The 17,024-nt window shown below is 48.4% G+C and overlaps 1 protein-coding gene across 5 annotated transcripts in view; it reads right to left on the bottom strand.

Annotated features, from left to right (window-relative positions):
* Lrmda (leucine rich melanocyte differentiation associated) overlaps nucleotides 1–12,357 on the bottom strand; it is a 990,353-nt gene extending 977,996 nt beyond the window's left edge. The window contains exons 1-2 of one of the 5 annotated variants that reach the window (XM_021234947.2): nucleotides 12,115–12,357; nucleotides 4,302–4,402 (exon numbers count right to left, since the gene is read on the bottom strand). In XM_021234947.2, the coding sequence (XP_021090606.1) occupies nucleotides 4,302–4,402; nucleotides 12,115–12,144 (131 nt within the window). In that variant the 5' untranslated portion in view covers nucleotides 12,145–12,357. The remainder of the gene's footprint in view (nucleotides 1–4,301; nucleotides 4,403–12,114) is intronic. The other 4 variants (XM_021234945.2, XM_040735878.1, XM_021234948.2 and 1 more) reach the window with 4 other exon arrangements.
* Nucleotides 12,358–17,024: the final 4,667 nt, after the last annotated feature.

Here is a 17,024-nt window from a genome sequence, read left to right as displayed (position 1 = left end):
ACAGTATCCAGACATAAGTCCATCCACCCAAGGGTGACTGCGCTTCAATAAAGGCACCAAGACCACACCAGGAGACTGGGCGGTCTCCTAAGTAGGAAGACTTAATATATATATAACCTGAACTACACGGCTACCGAGAATAAAACACAGAGCAATCATTTCTTTTTTATTTTTTCTACTTCCTAGAATTTATCATATAATTATATCATTTCCCCTTCCCTATCCTCCCTGTGACTCCGCATACCTTCCTTCGCTCTCTCTCAAATTCATGGCCTCTTTTTCTTTAATTACTACAGCTGCATATGTGTGCATGTGTATGATTACTTCTAAATACATAAAATGCAACCTGTTTGCTCTGTATAATGTTACTTGTATGTGTGTTTCAGGGCTGACCGTTTGGTATTGGACAGTCAGTCAGTGTGCTCTTCCCTGGGGAAGACTCCCTCTCCCACTCTCAGCGTTCCTTAGCTGCCTGTAGTTCTTTGTCTAGAGCTGAAGCCTCCCAGGTCTTCCCATCCCATGGCAGCCTGTTTTGGCAGCCATGTTGGTGAGACTTCAAAGGTGTAGCTTCTCTGGTATTTCTAGGGATGGGAATAGCAGAGTTCAGGTGTTTCTTTGAGGGAGAGTTGCATATGTGTTATAAGGTTTGTGCAGAGGTCAGAGAGCAACTCGTAGGTGTCAATTCTCTCCTTCCACTAGGTGGGTCCTGGGAATCAAACATCAGTTCTGGTGGTCAGAGACCGTATCCATTGAGCCATCTCATTGGCCCAAGAAACTGTTTTGGGTGTTGCTTGGGCAATGATTTTTAAAGTACACCACCAAAGGCAAAACCAGACAAAAACGAGGTTCCATTAAGCTTCACAAATCTTTCACACCAACAATCATCAGAAGGAAGGATAACTTCTGCAATATTTGTATGCCATTTTTTTCGTATGCCATGTTTCTTAGCCATCTTTGCAAACATATAACAAACTGCTGAGACAACCAGCTTAAAAGGAAAAGTCTTTTTTTCTCAAAGCCTTGGAGATTGTAGCCAACTAGTCCTCCTGCTTTGGGGATACGGCATGGTAACATTATGGCAGAAGTGTGTAGCCTTCTGTTAATAGCCTCAGTAACCTAAGACCTCCCATTAGGTCTCCCAAATGTTTTCTACTACCTCCCAAGAGTAGTGTCCCCAAGAATAGAGACTGGACACTTATCTGAACCATGACAGATTAAATAATAGTGACAGATTTATATCCAAAATATATAAGGAACTCAACAGCAAAACAATGATAATAATAACCTTACCATAAAAATAAGCAACAGATCTAAATAGACATTTCTCAAAAGAAGACATACAGATATACAAATAAATACTACCATCACTAATTGTCATGGTTAATCTTGGTTGCCAAGCTGACTGAACCTGGAATCAACTAAAAGATAAACCACTAGGCGTAGATGTGAGGGATTTTCTTGATCAGGTTATTTGAAGTTGGAAAATCAACCTTTCTGGCAGCAGCCAGGTAAAAGGAGATCCAGGGAGAAAACTTCTTGTTTTGCCTGCTTGCCTTCGTGTCTTGCTGTCAAGTTCATTAACCCTGTTGGTGAGTTCATGTACCATGATGCTACCACTGCTGCTGCTGTTCTATCCTTTTGCTGGTGTCAGAACTCAGCTTCTTTGGGCTCTCAACCTGCAATGAAGACCAGTAGCTCCCCAGGAATCTTTTAGGCTTTCAATGCCATGTTGGGACGGCTGAGACATTACCCTCACAGACTGAGATACCAATCATCGGTCTCTCTAGCATGATGACAGTCATTGTGGGGCTACCCAGACTGTATCATGTTAGTCAATCTAACAAACCCTATTTTAATATATAATCGTTCTATCAGATCTGTCCCTCCAGAGAACCCTACTACACTAATCATCATTATCGCACCAGTGGAAACCAGAGTGCAATTCTATAACTCACCTGTTAGAAGAGCTATTGTCATAATGACTAGGTATAACAAGTGCTGGACAGGATAAGAAACACTTGTCCACTCTTGGTGGGGAATGTATGCTTTCCACAGTAATTAAAAATAGAACCATGGGGTAATGTGTAATCCCACTTCTGGGTGTAAAGTTAAGAAAATGAAATCAGTGTTGAAGAGACATCATCATGCCATGTTTGCTGCATTACTTAAAATAGTCAAGATACAGAGCAAACCAATTGTCCACTGACAGTAGAGTAGGGTTTAAAATGTGATACTAATACAAACTCCATAGACTATTACTCTCCTTTAAAAATAAGAACATTAACTCCACTGTGAGTGAGCCTGAAGGACACTGTGCTAAGTAAAATAAGACAGACACAGAAAGAGACAGCTGCATCACATACATGGAGTCTGAAAAGTCTAGCTCATGGAAGCAAAGATTAGGATGGTGTTTGCCAGGCTGAGAGCAGGGAAATTGGAAGATGTTAGTCAAAGAGTGAAAAGATTCAGCAATATAAGAAGAGTGAGTACCAGTGAATAAATGAAGCTAGGTCCTTCATTCACAACACATACACAGAAGGAAAAAATCAACCCAAAATTAATTCAAGACTTAATCATTGTCTGACGTACTATGTGGTAAGTAGATTTACTATTGCTGGATTATGTACTTGGTATTTCCTAAACAGTAGATCTTTAATGTTCTTACCACAAAAAATAGTTAAGTGTGTGATATTATAAGTGTGTGTGTGTGTATGTGTGTGTGTGTGTGTGTGTGGTTGAATGTGGTAACCATATCGCAATGTATATCACACTGTATGCCATAAATATATGCAATTTTAGCTGTCAGATTTATCATAGTATATCTACAAGAGAAACATGAAATTCACAGGGCCCAAACCTCTTTGAACCCGCCTCTGGGTTTCCATCAGACATTCACAAGGCAATGACAGCCCCCTGAGCCACCAGACCGTGGACTACAGGCCACTCACCCAGGCGGAACTCAGGATATTGTGGAAGGACATGACCACCTGCCCGAGTCCAGGCAGAGGAGCTACGAAAGGTTGAAGGTCTCGGAGCCTATTCACTCCAGGCTGTCTGCCCTGTCCTCCCTCTGACACTGGGACCACAAAGCACCTGCAGTTCTCTAGAGGCAGAGATCCACGTAACCATCCTTTGTACTGGTACTGAAACAGTTAGTTTCCACTTCTGCCCTAAGAACCCTTGGCAGCCAGGGAGTACACACACAGGGGCACACTCCCATCACCCTCACCCTCCAGTCAGGGAGTACACACACAGGGGCACACCCCCATCACCCTCAAGTCAGGGAGTGCACACACAGGGGCACACTCCCCCTCCCCCATCACCCTCAAGACCCCTTCTGTGCCATGCAGTATAGACCATGCTGGCTCCCAGGCACTCACTAGATGATGACGCTGACTTAACTGAAGCCACCACTCTTCTCTCCCTGCTGAGAGCCAGTTCCCTGGGTGCGACTCGTTTTCTCCAAAATTCCTCATTCCAAAGTCTCCCTGCTCAGAGTTTGGAAAACTCAAAGACTCTAAGGCCTAAAAGCAGGGGCAGACCTGGTTTTGGAATGGCGCTCCGGTCTCACGCAGAGGGCAGGATGACACTCAAGAACATCATTCAGGGGGCAGTCTAAACGTAGTCAGTTCAGAAACAAAAGCTGCCTTCCTGACCCCTGTCCACCTGTCCACCAACACTCGCTGTCCAAGCGCTACCAGCTTTCATCCACTAAGCCCACACACCGGCGTAGCTCACAGGAAGAAAGGAAATGGTTACCTGTTGTCCTCCGTTGGACCACATCTAACCTTTGGCCAAGACTCAAAGAGTTGCTGGAAATTCCCTCCCTCCCCACCACTCCATGTCAACAGTAGTCCTTTGAGAGAGCATCATCATGAATATTAAAAACATCAAAGGTGAAACACCACACACACACACACACAAACACACAATCTGTGATTTGATACATTCTGTGAGAGGCAGTCATTCTTAAAAAGCAAAGCTCAACACCCCTAAAACACTCATGGCGCCATCTTATTCTGTCCCCAAAAGGATTCAGACTGATGCACAAAGGTGTCCACGGAGGAGGAAAAGAACAAAGTAAGAAGGGGAAGACCCTCCCACAGTGGTGAGGTCAACCATGCTCACAAACTACCACCGTTTTAGCCAACAAGTCAACTGAAGCAGCCCCGGACTGCAGGGTGTGGTTCCACGTGTCTCAGACCCTGCACAGAGCTGGGACCCTTGCATCTGCCGGCCCAAGGTCCTGGGGGGAACCTGGGTGGCCCAGGCCTGGTCTGCATCTCTCCAAGGTTACATACCTCAACAGGTTGAAGCTCAGATCAAGTCTCTTTGCAAAATGTCCACAGTCTCTGCCGAGCTGCTCTGGGATTTCTCTGCAGTCCTGGCCTACATAAGACACCTGTATAGTAAAAGAAACAGAAATGGAAATTGCCCAGCTACTCACAATCCAGAGCTGCTGATCTCATGATTGATTCTGCAACTTTAAAGGCTGGTGCCCCAAAACAAAAAAGCTACCCTGTACTTGTCCTCCCCCAAACTTTTAGGGACTCTGCCAACAGCACCCATTTCCTGGCACAGTTAGCTTGATGGAGACATATGTGGCATGATAGAAATCAGGTTAAAATGGGCTAAGATTCAGGTGCCTAAAAGCAGCCCCATGTCAGAACTTGTGGACATAGCTACAGTCACCAGCCTGGCCTTTGTGGCAGTTGCACATCTGGTTCTCCTCCTGCCTCTCCCAACCACACCATAACACACTTGTCCTCACAGAAGACAGGGCAGAACTACCAAGTGTTCCTCACCCTTTTCTCCAACTTCAGAAGCAATCCCTGAAGTCATAATGTGAAGTGGCCCACCTTCTGACACTGCCACAAAATCTAATCTGTACCTCTCATGCTCAATTGTACAGTCAAGTTACAAAAAAAGAATTTCAAAAAACACTTAAAGTAAGTTCATGATTTTGTGTTGGCTTGCAGTCACAGTTATCACCAGTAGCATGCAACCCTCAGGCCACAGGTTGAACACCTATACCCTTGGAGCCCCAAGGTGCTAAAACAATCAGGACCGGGCAAGAAAATCTCCCCAGACCATCAATCCCATCCTATTACCACCGTGTGTAAAATGCCCACCACACTCCCAACCAAGCTGGTGCAAGGCAGAGGATGAGATATGGCCAGTTCTGAGGTTCTCCCATCAGGAAGCCATTTGCTTATCTACTGTGCGCAAGTGTTTTGCCTACACATGTGTATGTGTGTGTGTGGTGTGTGTGTGTGTGTTTGTCAAATACACGCCTAGAGCCCAAGGAGGCCAGAGGAGTGCATTAGCAGCCTATAGCAGGAGTTATGGATGGCCTTCAGCCTCCATGTGGGTGCTAGGAACTGAACCCCACAATCACTCTTTACTGCCATTATTCTCTTCACTTCCCTTCTTCCCTTTTATTAATCTTTTGATAATTTCGTACAATTATATTTGGCCATATTCACCCCAACTCCTCCCAGATATACCCCCAAGCTCCCCCCCCCCCCCCCGCCTCAGAATTTCATGTTTTGATTTTAATTTATGTCGAATATATATGTACTCCTAGGTGTGGAACAACACACTGGAGCACGGTTGACCTACCAGAGGCCACAACTTAAAGAAAGCTGACTCTTCCTCCCCCCAGAAGCCATCAACTGTCCACGGTTCCTCAGTAGAGGATGTTGGCTCCTCAGCTCCCCCTCCATGGTGGAATGCTGAATGATTTGGCCTTGTCTAGGTCTTGTAAGGGTAATCACAGCTGCTCTAATGAGCACGGTGTTCCTGCCATGTCCAAACAAAACTGTTTCACTCCAGTCCCCCCTATCTCTAGCTCTGACAGTCTTTCTAATCCCGCTTCCTTGATGGTCCCTGATGGTGAGGGCAGGGAGGAGAAAGTGATGTAGATGCCCCATTTTAGTCCTCCAATGACACTTCTTAAAGTGATGTGGATGCCCCATTTTAGTCCTCCAATGACACTTCTTCTCTGCACTTTGAACAGTTGTGAGTCTCTTCATTAGCCACCTCCAACTACACAAAGAAACTTCTCTGACATCTGAGAGCCGCCCTAACCTATGGGTATGGAGATATGAATTCAGAGGGCCATTTGATATTATATTCATTTAGCAGAATAACAATAGTAGGTTCATCCCTAGAGTTCTCACCAGCCTTGTGTTCTTGGCCAGATTTACAGTGCAAAGCATAAGTTTCCTCCTGTGGAACAGGCCTTAAGTCCAGTGGTTGGCTCTCCCCATAACATCCATGCCGCCATTGTATCTATGGGCTTATCCTGCCATTCTGGTCATTTCTGAACTCACAGCAGGGTAAGACTATATTGATGGTATTTTCTCCAGCAGTGTACATGGTACCCTCTAGCCAAGAAGCTTTTTGTAAGACTCTTGCCTCCTTCGGCATGCTTTTTATTGTTATCTTATTTATATAATCATTTAAGTATCTCATGTGCATTTCCAAATATTAAAAGGCCTAACTGATCCTAGACTTTTGAGAAGACTTTGGGGATCCTTCTCTCTACTTCAACCACCCAGCTTGGGGAGTCCGCTTTTAGGATTGCAGGCTGGAGGCAGAAAAGTATGGATCACAGGTGACCAAGAAGTACACAGACACAACACAGTACTGAACTGCACGACCTTCAGACACCAGGCAGAAACTCTGACCCTTGTGTAGCTACAATACTGATCCTGTCCTCCTACAAACCTACTCTATGCAGACAAAGATGTCTAGGGATGACCAACAGATCCTCAGGGCACTGTTTCTTAACAGGGAAAAAGCATGGTGCACATCAGATGTCCTTGCCTGTTAGGCTGAGCCTCATGAAGGACAGATAGCCAAGCATTTCAGGGTTATGAAGCAGAGTGATCATATGAGCACCCTCCTGTGTTCAAGCCACGGCTCACCTCTTCTCCTACACGGTGACAACTGCTGGCAACACAGTGTCTCCTGTTTTCTGTCTTGCCATTCACTGCCTGCCGGAAACTTCATCCCAGGAAGGGAGAAAGTGAGAGAAGAAGGGATAGAAAAAATAGCCAACTGTGCTGGATGGTGACACTGCACACCTGTAATACCAGCAAAGCAGTTCCCTGGGCAATTTAGTACGTTCAAAGCCAACCTTGGGTAGCACAGCCATGTTTTGCATACCTCTAAAAGATGACCTCAACAAAATAATTTTAATTTTTTAACATGCATTTATTTATTCCTCGCTCATGTATGTGTTTGTGTGTGCGTGCATATGCTGGCAGCTTTTAGACATATCAGTCAGACTGGCCAGGCTGAAGGGCGTACACCAGCTGGGAAAGCCTTCAAGGCTGAAGCAGCCAGCGCAGCAGTAACTAGAAGAGAAACTTGGTTAGGATGTGCTTCTGGTGGGAGAACCCTTGGAACAGCAGGCAGCTTCTAGCTGCAATGGACAGACCCAAAAGAGTGAGCTTCTTCAGCAGATGGGGACAGGGGAAGTAGACACAGACGACCTTAAGTGGCATTCAAATTAGAACACACCGCCAGAAGAAGCCATTGCATCTGACACATTACTCTGTTTAGACTATGTTTAAGGAAAAAAATTGAGCTTTTGACTTTCCTACCATATATATTTTAGGAGGGACCATCGTTACCAGGCAGAGGAAAGTCTATCAAGTTAGAATTGGGGATGTGGCTGGGTCGGCAGAGTGCTTGCCCGGCAGTCACTGGCATTATGTAAACGGGCACGGTAGTGCATGTCTGTAATCCCCTTGGGAGGTAGAAGCATGATATTGGAAATTCAAGATCATCCTCAGCTACATAGTTCATTTGACGCTGGGCTACATGTGTTCCTGTCTCAGAAAGGGGAAGGGAAGAGATGGAGAAAGGGAAAGGAAAAGTTAAAAGGAAAGGACAGAGGAAGAGAAGAAAGGGGAGAGTAGAGGAGAAGAGGGGAGAGGAGAGAAGAGAAGAGGAGAAGAGGAGAGAAAAATACCTAGTCAAAGAGCCCTCCGGGCCTAGCCCCTGCCCCGGATGACCTGACAGACTCTGGAGATCCACCATGGAGGGCCTCACTCTACCTGGGGATCAGAATGGAGACTGGGTGGGGCACTGGGGGGCCTGGTGGGGAGGGATGGGGAGGAGGGGAGAGAGAGGGAGCTGGGATTGACATGTGAAACAAACGTGTTTCTAACTTAAATTAAAAAAAGGAAAAGAAGAAAACAGCAAAGAGCCCGCCATAGAAAACCAGAGAAAGACGTGAGAATGTGGGTAGATCCACCCAGGAGCGCCCTCAGTCCCTGCGAGCGGAACTACAAAGGAGGCGAAAGCACAGTGTCCGCGGTGTCTGTTTACTGTCAGGACAGTTGCATCTGGGCCCATCTGAATGTACTAACTTTGTCACTCGTCAGACTGAGGGCAGATTATCTGGGATCCCCATCTATGACCAGGTTTGCCATCACCAGAGCTCCACCCAGGGAACACCAGAGCTCCACCCAGGGAACACCAGAGCTCCACCCAGGGAACACCAGAGCTCCACCCAGGGAACACCAGAGCTCCACCCAGGGAACATAGCTTTGGGTCCACTTGTGAGCACCGGTGTTGCAATCCACTAGCTGTTTCCTTAGATAAGTAAGTCACGATGTTCTGGGACCTGTTTCCTCTTTGGTTTTCTTCATTTAGAGAGTTCTGTGTAGCCCAGGCTGGCCTGGAGTTCACTGTACAGCCAAGGATACCCTTCAGCCTCTGCTCCTCCTGCCTGGTTTATGCTGGGGACCAAACCCAGGGCCTTGTGCATGCGAGGCAGGCAGGCATTCTACCAGCTGAATGATCCTCAGCCCCTGCTTCCTCTTTTTTGAACTTAGCAGGTACTGTCACTGACTACCACCAAAAGCAGCTATGACAGCACAATAACATTTAATAAATCCAGCCATGTAGCCAGCACCTTTTGCATCTTCACGAACAGCCTTAGGATCAGGCGATGGTCATGATTGTACTTGTGTAACAGGAACAAAATAACGTATGAAAGGCAGGGTCTCTATTGTGGAGAGGTCTCCCAATCAATATCCCCATGGAGAAGACTGGTTATTTCCATTACCTCTTGAGCCTAGGACTTCAGTGCCCAAATTTTAAGTTTGCATTTATGTCTGTAATTACATCCATGCCCCACACTATAACTGACATGCACGAATGGAAAAAGAAAAATGTAATGTTGAATATAAATGAAGCGTTCAAGCCAAGAGAAGCCAAATAAGGTCAGGCCCATGGTGAATAAAAAGGCTTCCCAGAGAAAAATGATGGGACAGTACCAACTGTCCCACTTGCATGTCAGTCACTGGCCCATGGTGGCCCCAGCAACAGAGCATCAAACAAATGTCACCAGCCATCTCTATAAATCGTTTCATTCTTCCTGAGCTCTTTCCCTGCACCGAAACCATCCCTTTATCTATGATGTAAGTTCGCTACTGAAACAGTTGCATCCAGTTTTATATGTGGCTATTGCAGTTACAGTATCTGAAAAGGACAGTCAACCCCTTGGGCTTCTCAAGTTTTCCCCCCTTTAAGAGGGAGCAGGATGGGGTGGCTCAACAGTTAAAAGTACTTGCTGCTCTTCCAGAGGACCCAAGTTCTGTTCCCAGCACCCACGACTGGCAGCTCACAAGTGTCTGTAACTCCAGCTCCAGGAAATCTGTCTTATTCTGATTTATATTGCTGTGCTAACCAAAGGCAACGCATGGAAAAGGGTTTATTTGAATTGCCTGTTCCACTCACAGTCCACTGAGGGAAGGCAAAGCAAGAACTCGAGGGAGGAATTCCTCGGCAGATTCAGTACGGAGCTGAAGCAGAGACCGCGAGCAACTGTCATTCACTTGTACTCCATGACTTGCCAACAGGCCAGCCTGATGGGGACGTTTTCTCAGTTGATGTTCCCTCTTCTCAGATGACTCTAGCTGTGTCAAGTTGACAAAAACCTAACCAACACAATATACAATGCACTCTTCTGGCTTTCTTGGGCACCCATAGGCACACAAGTAAAAGAAGAATCTAGCATGCTTGCCTAGCATGCAGAAGTGCTGGGTTCGAGTCCCAGCAGCCCCCCTAAAAGAGTTAATTAATTAGTAATTAATTAATTAAAAGATCTGCCTGAGAACAGAAAGTTTACTGGAGTGTTAACTGGCAAAAGGCAGAGATGCTAAAAGGAACCTAATATTCTATAACACACTGAAGCAATGGGTGATAACCACTATGCATTGTGTGTTTCAAAACAGCCAGCAGAAAGTCCCTAGCGCAGCAACTAACTGGTATTTGCTATTACAGACATATCGATCCCATTCTCCTGATCTTTACACACTATATGCATGTATTGAAACATCATACTGCACCCTGTTAAACAGGTTTGTTTTAAGAAGAACCTGCCACGATTGTGCACACTCGAGGTGCCATGCCTCGTAGTGGGTGATGTTATAAATTGTGTGGAGCAGATGCTAGCAAATACCCCAGCCCCAGAGTCAAGCACTTGCATTCCAAATGGTGTACGAAAGGAGACAGTAACACCCCAGGGTAACCCTGTGCCTTCCTACCTCCTCCCTGCAGTTTATCTTGAAATACTGGGCGGGGCTCAAAACTCTCACCCACAAGTCAGCAGATGCCTGGAGCCCTGTGCAGCAGGCTCTGTTAGGGGTGCAGGAAACGTCAAGTCTTGAAAAGAAGGACAAGATAAGAAAAAGGAAGTCTGGGGAAGTTTCAACCTCACTGTCAAGTTCTCCAGGAACTTGGAAGAAACCACACACAAGAGAATGCTGGGGCTGGAAATGCAGAGACCACAGTGTGCATAAGGGGACCCTGCTTCTCAGGCAGATACTCTCTCTCTCTCTCTCTCTCTCTCTCTCTCTCTAAGCAGTCAAACCCACTCCCAGAAGCGCCCTTTCCCTGGCTCAGAATAAGACCCTCGTTTTTTTTTAGCCACCCAGCACAGGCTGACTGCAGTTGAGCTAGCTCCTGAACTCTGGACTTGTGCCCATCTGAGGCTCCAGGCAGAGCCAGCAATCCTGGGAGAGGAAACTGTCAGTAGAGGCAGCAGAGAGCCCATAACTCAGCTCCCTTCCGTCAACACCTGCCTGGCACACAGCAGTCACTCAATTAATGTATTCAGTTCAGGGAGGTACCAGACTCCTGGGAAAAGAAATGCAGTAGGTTTAGTTTGGTGGGATGCATGTGGCTGGCATTCCTTGTGTTTCCGATTTGTAAAATCCTTAGGCCTCTAAGGATAAACCATTCCCTGATCCCTGATACTACCTACAGGAGAACTTTCAAAACTCACAACTGTTTCCCTAGGGTAGAGAAAGAACTTTGCAAAGTGAGAGAACAGGCTTCATGGGGGGGGGGGGGGCAAAAGAGAACTCATCGCTTTTCAGTACACACAGGGCCCACTTCCGCCGGCCTCATGGAGTTGGCTCCAAACACTGGAGACCTAACCACGAGGCTGGAAGCAGGTAAGGCTAGCAGCCTACCATCCGGTGTTGTCACCCTCTTCAAGAAACCACAGACCAATAAAAACTGCGGAGGGCCCCAGGCCTCCATCAGTCGTGAAAAAGAAGGTCACTCTGGTGACAGAGCCAGCCAGACGACACATTGTGGCTTCCATTGCGGCTCTGCCGTCGTGGGCCCCCTTCCTCCATGGAAATGTATCAGTCCATTTGTTTTACAGTAGCGTTGTCCTAGTATCAACAACTAAACGGTTGCCTATTGAAACATTTTCTTGCACACCGAAAATTCTTTAAAACCCGGATCGTGAAAGAAGAAACTGAAACACTTATGGTGGACCTGAAAAATATGAGCCACCAGTCCTGGGTCTCATGGAGAAGTTAGTCCCCAAGTACTGACCAGTGTGACTCTAGGGACGGCGGAAGGCAGGGCTCTGGGCTGCTTACCACACGGTCAGGGATCAGCCAGGCTCTGACCTCTCCCACCTAGAGCAAGTGTGTGGGCACTCATCACCTGCACACACCGCTTCCCAGGAAAGAGGCCCTCGTGTTAATTAAGCCTTGGAGACCCGGGCCCCCGCTATCCCTCCCATCCCCGACTGGACTCCGGGGGACTGGATGGGGCTCGCTCTGACCGACTTACTTGAGTTCCACTGACCACGAGCCCAGCCATGCTGGCGGGGACAGGCTGCACTGTGCACAGCGGGCGGCGCAGTTCCGCACTGGCACTGGGCGGTCAGCTGACCGGCGGAAGCCCTAGGCGCCGGCCGCCACCGAGAACTGTGCGCAGCTGCGCTGCAGTCTCTTGCTTGGCTCGACCCCAGTGTACGTGAACCGCGGCAGCTCGGCACAGGTGGCCCGCTGCGCCGCACCTAACGTGGGGACCTCACACACACACACACACACACACACACACACACACACACACACACACACACACACACACCCTACGACTACTCCTCTCCCCTGCCCGGTCCCTCCCCGGCCCCTGTGCCCCAAGAGGTGCCCCACTAGAACTCAATGCCCAGAACTTTATGCGTTCATCAGACTCAGGCTCCAGTGAAGGGGGTCTCCATCATGGGTGTGCCATCAGAGCCATTAGTTCCCGGCTCGGAACTGGGCCTTCCCAGAATTTCACAACCTCGGTTACATAACTGCCCTCAATTGCTGGAAGGAGGGGCCTCTTCTCCCAAAGTCCCCTCCACAGCTTTGGCTGGGAACGTGGTAGGGGAAGCAGGAGGGGGCTCCTGACAGGATGAGGTTTCCATTTGCAAGAGGGAGAGCTGAATTCCCCCCTAAAATGCCATCAGGTCAAACAAGCCCTACTCTTTCCATATGCCCCCTCCCCCAAGCCTTTGACAGTGAGACAGTAAGGGGCGGGGAAAACTGATAATGTCTCAAATTTTCAGGGTCCTCTGATTCTCCTCCTCCAAGGGAAAAGACACTTGTGAGAACCCGCGCTGTGGATTCTCACTCTGTATGTGGCGCGCACAAGCTGGCCTCCTACCCCACCTTCCCCCATAGGAGACGTGGCCATCCTGTAGGGGAAAGGGTCAGTCAAAGAAACACACTTTGGCCCTAGAATCAGCCAGTGAAAGAAATATGTCCTGGCCCTAAAATTAGACCCAAATAGCTAAAAAGAGCCAGTGAAAGAAACACACTTTGGCCCTGAAACCAGCACCAAATCTGCCCCGATCCTGAGAAGAAAACCAACCAATCCCTGAGCATGATATCTAGCCAGTCTGAGCTCAGGGATTGAAATCTAACCAATCCCCACTCTGGAAATCTTCTCCCTAGAAACAGTCCGCCCCTGGGAAACTATATAAAAACTCTGTGCCTGTCCAGTTTGTTGCCGTCTTATTCCATCATGGCAGAGACGCCCACTCTCCTGGATTCTTCCCTCCCAATGAATCTCTTGTATGAGGTTGGGGTGAGACTTCCTTCGACAGAATGCAGAGCTGTTGCACTGGGGAAGCCTTTCCCTGGAGCAGGAGACTGTGAGCTACCGCGCTTACTGTGACCTTTGGTGTTCCGTGGCTCCATGTGCCAGAATGCCTTTCCATCTGAGCCGAAGTGCTTACCATCACTACGCCCTGACCAGGAAATTCAACACAGCTCCTACACTCCTGATCTCCTTCTGGAACCTTCTCCCTGTCTTCTCTTGCCTTCGCACCTCCACCCTCAGGATACCAGTTCTTACATATCATAAGGGTCTAGACTGGTACTCCTATAGCAGAAGACACATTAATCTGTAATCCCAGTACTGGACAGGTTGGAAGTTAAAGGTCAGCCTGGGCTACACAGCAAGACCCCATCTCAGAGAAGAGAATGGGGTGTGTGTGTCTGTGTGTCTGTGTGTCTGTGTGTCTGTGTCTGTGTGTGTATATGTGTGTGTCTGTGTCTGTGTGTGTGTCTGTGTCTGTGTGTGTGTGTGTCTGTGTGTGTGTGTCTGTGTGTGTCTGTGTGTCTGTGTCTGTGTTTCTGTGTGTCTGTGTCTGTGTGTGTGTCTGTGTGTCTGTGTGTCTGTGTGTCTGTGTCTGTGTGTGTATGTGTGTGTGTCTGTGTGTCTGTGTGTGTCTGTGTCTGTGTGTGTGTGTATGTGTGTGTCTGTGTGCGTACAGCTAAACAGGAATGTGATGGACAAAAGGGTGTGATGTTGAGTGTAACAGACTGAAGGGAAATGCCAGGCAAGGCTGCCACAACCGCCGTGCAGTGTGGCCTCCTCCAGGGAGCGAGGCAGGGCTCCTCTGGAATCAGGATCTAACCCTTTCGTGGAAGGCAGCCCAGAGAATTTCTTTATGACTCACTCCCACTCAGAAAGATGGCTTCAAGTGCGAAGTCGAGGACGTAAGTCTTGCTCTGAGGGAGAGGGGCTTTGGTTTCTAGGATAGGCCTCAGGGAAAAGGAATCTTGGTTTCTATGACTCATTTCTAGAGAGAAAAGGGACAGGAGATAAGAGGGCAGGAAGAGACTGCTTCTGGGGCTGCCCTGAGGCCTCCCCTTCTCCTTCATTTTTTAAATTATTCCTACATCATGTGTGCATGTGTATATGTGCACACACGTGCATGTGTACCCATTATAACATACATGTTCACACATGAAGAGCTTGGAGGATAGCTCTCAGAAGTTGGTTCTCCTTCTTCCATGTGGGTCCAGGAGACCTAACTCAGGTGTCAGGCTTGGCAGTAGGCGCCTTTACCAGCTGAACCACCTCCCTGCCCCACCCCTTCCCCTCTGATTCAAAATGCTCAGCCTGCAGGAGCACTACACTGTGGAACATCACTTTCTGAGTCCTGATGTGTCCCCGAGGTGGAGGCCAACATCATTCAACTAGATAAGGGAAGACTGAGTCCCGGGACAGGTACCACAGATCAGCAGACCTACAGATAATTGTGACTGCCACCGACATACCACGTCACAGGACTTTGGTTGTCATTGTCCCCTGTGTCTAGGTGACACTTAAAAACCACTGACTAGATCACTGCTGATGACAGCTATGATTGTGGTAGAGCATTTTGCTCTGTCAGACTACCCTGTTCCTAACATATTGCCAGGTGGGCAGGCCCTGGATGGCAGCCTGCTGGTACACAGCGCCGACCCCTGAAGGCTTGTCTGCCTACCCCTCTCCTTCACGTGCATCCCATAGGAAGAGTGGCCAGAGCCAAGCAGAGCGGTGAAAATGCAGCCAGACTGCATTTACATTAGGAGGTTCCTGGAAGTGCTGCGACTGACAGGCAAAACCAGAACTGCTTTCCAGAGAGAAGGGGATGAAAGGGAGCCTCCCAAGGCCTGGCTTCCTGAGCACAGCTCCCTGTCCTTCACCCAGCGCAGGGTGCGGCCTCTCTGGTCCATTGTCTACATGAGTCTGCCTTCCCGGCTGCCTCTTATTTCAACCCGTCTAGAAGGACCTTAAGCAGAAGGTGAGTCAGATGTCTGTGCAAAAACAAGGACCCCTGTCCTGTCCCCCCTCCACATGCAGCTGCACCTTCTGAGCCGAGACTGTTATGCAGACACTGTCAACCACTAACACCGAAGTGGACAAGGCCTGTCCTCTTCATACACTGCCTCACTGCTGTTCCCTCCTCCACAGAATCCCAGGGGATCATTGCGAAACCTCAAATCTTCCGGTGCCTCCCATTCGATCCCTAATGGTCCAAGACATAATGTGATCTTTAGTATCTCTTACAGGGCTAGAGGTATCAGTACAGAACTTGCCCTCATCGTTTTTCCTTGGCAGAAGAGACCTGTCCCCTTGGAGATCTTCCTCCATTGCCTTCCTGGGGACGCAAAGGAAGACCCTGTTTATTTCCAGTCAAGGGAGTTGATGTTGGGGTCAGCCAGGACCAGCCAAACAGGAACCATTCCTTAACTCTTCAGATTGCAGCTTAGGGGCAGAGTAGGACAGGACCAGTTCTGAAGCTCCCCAGTGTTGTCTCCAGCCTGGCCGCCTTGCTCTCAAGGAAGTGGGGCAGCCATTCGTCACGCACGCTCCAGCCTCTGGCTCGGGCTCTCTACACTCAGATTTCAGCTTTGAAAACAAGAACAACTAGCAACTAGACATGTGCTTATGAAATGCTCCTTGGTACTGCATCTGTCCCCTTCAGGCCTGGGGACAAGAGTAGGATGTTTGCATTGCTTCCTCTGAGCCTGGGCACCCACAGCAGAAGACAGACGGTGACAGAAGCTCCCAAAGGCTTCCAGTGTCCCTAGGGAGAACAACGACTGTCTTTTAAATGTACATTGCGTGCCATCAGAATATCCGGCTTGAGGCCACCTTCTACAAATGCTGGTTCATTATTATTCCTTGTTCCATTTACTAGGCTTCTTCCTCCCAGCCTCTGCTCACCTTCTCTTTAGATTTTCAAGGGTTTGAGCTCCTGCTGTTGAGGTTCTCGTTGGCGTGTGTGTCTGTGTAGTATATATGTACCTATATGAATGTGTGCACGTGTACATGCATGTACTGGGCACAGACTGACATTCAGTTGTCTTGCTCTCTGAGACAGGATCTCCATCTGAACCTGGAGTGCATTAAGACTAGGGCAGGCGGGCTGGCCAGTGAGCTCCAGGGATCCAGCTGCTTGGGTGCCCCTTGTGCCAGCACGGGGATGCAGACCCATAGGCTGACCACACTGGCTTTTACGTGTCTTAGACAAAGCACCATGACCGAGGAGCAAGTTGGGGAGGAAAGGGCTTATCAGGCCTACACCTCAACATTGCTGTTCATCACTGAAGGAGTCAGGACAGGAACTCAGGGCAGGACCCTGGAAGCAGGAGCTGATGCAGAGGGAGGGGAGCTGCTAACTGGCTTGCTTCCCCTGGCCCACTTAGCCCACCTTCTGATAGAACCCAGGACCAGCAGCCCAGGGACGGCACCACCCACCCTGGCCTGGGCCCTCCCTCAATAATCACTAAATAAGAAAATGCCTTACGGCTGGATTCATGGCGGCATTTCCTCAACATAGCCTCCTTCCTCTCTGATGACTCTAGTTCATGTCAATGTGACACATTAACCAGCCAGTACAAGTGGGTGCCCAGAATCCAAACTCAGACCTT

Source organism: Mesocricetus auratus, unplaced genomic scaffold, assembly GCF_017639785.1.
Source record: "Mesocricetus auratus isolate SY011 unplaced genomic scaffold, BCM_Maur_2.0 Super-Scaffold_100053, whole genome shotgun sequence".
Classification (NCBI taxonomy): Eukaryota; Metazoa; Chordata; class Mammalia; order Rodentia; family Cricetidae; genus Mesocricetus; species Mesocricetus auratus.
This window is presented reverse-complemented; position numbering and strand designations above follow the sequence as displayed.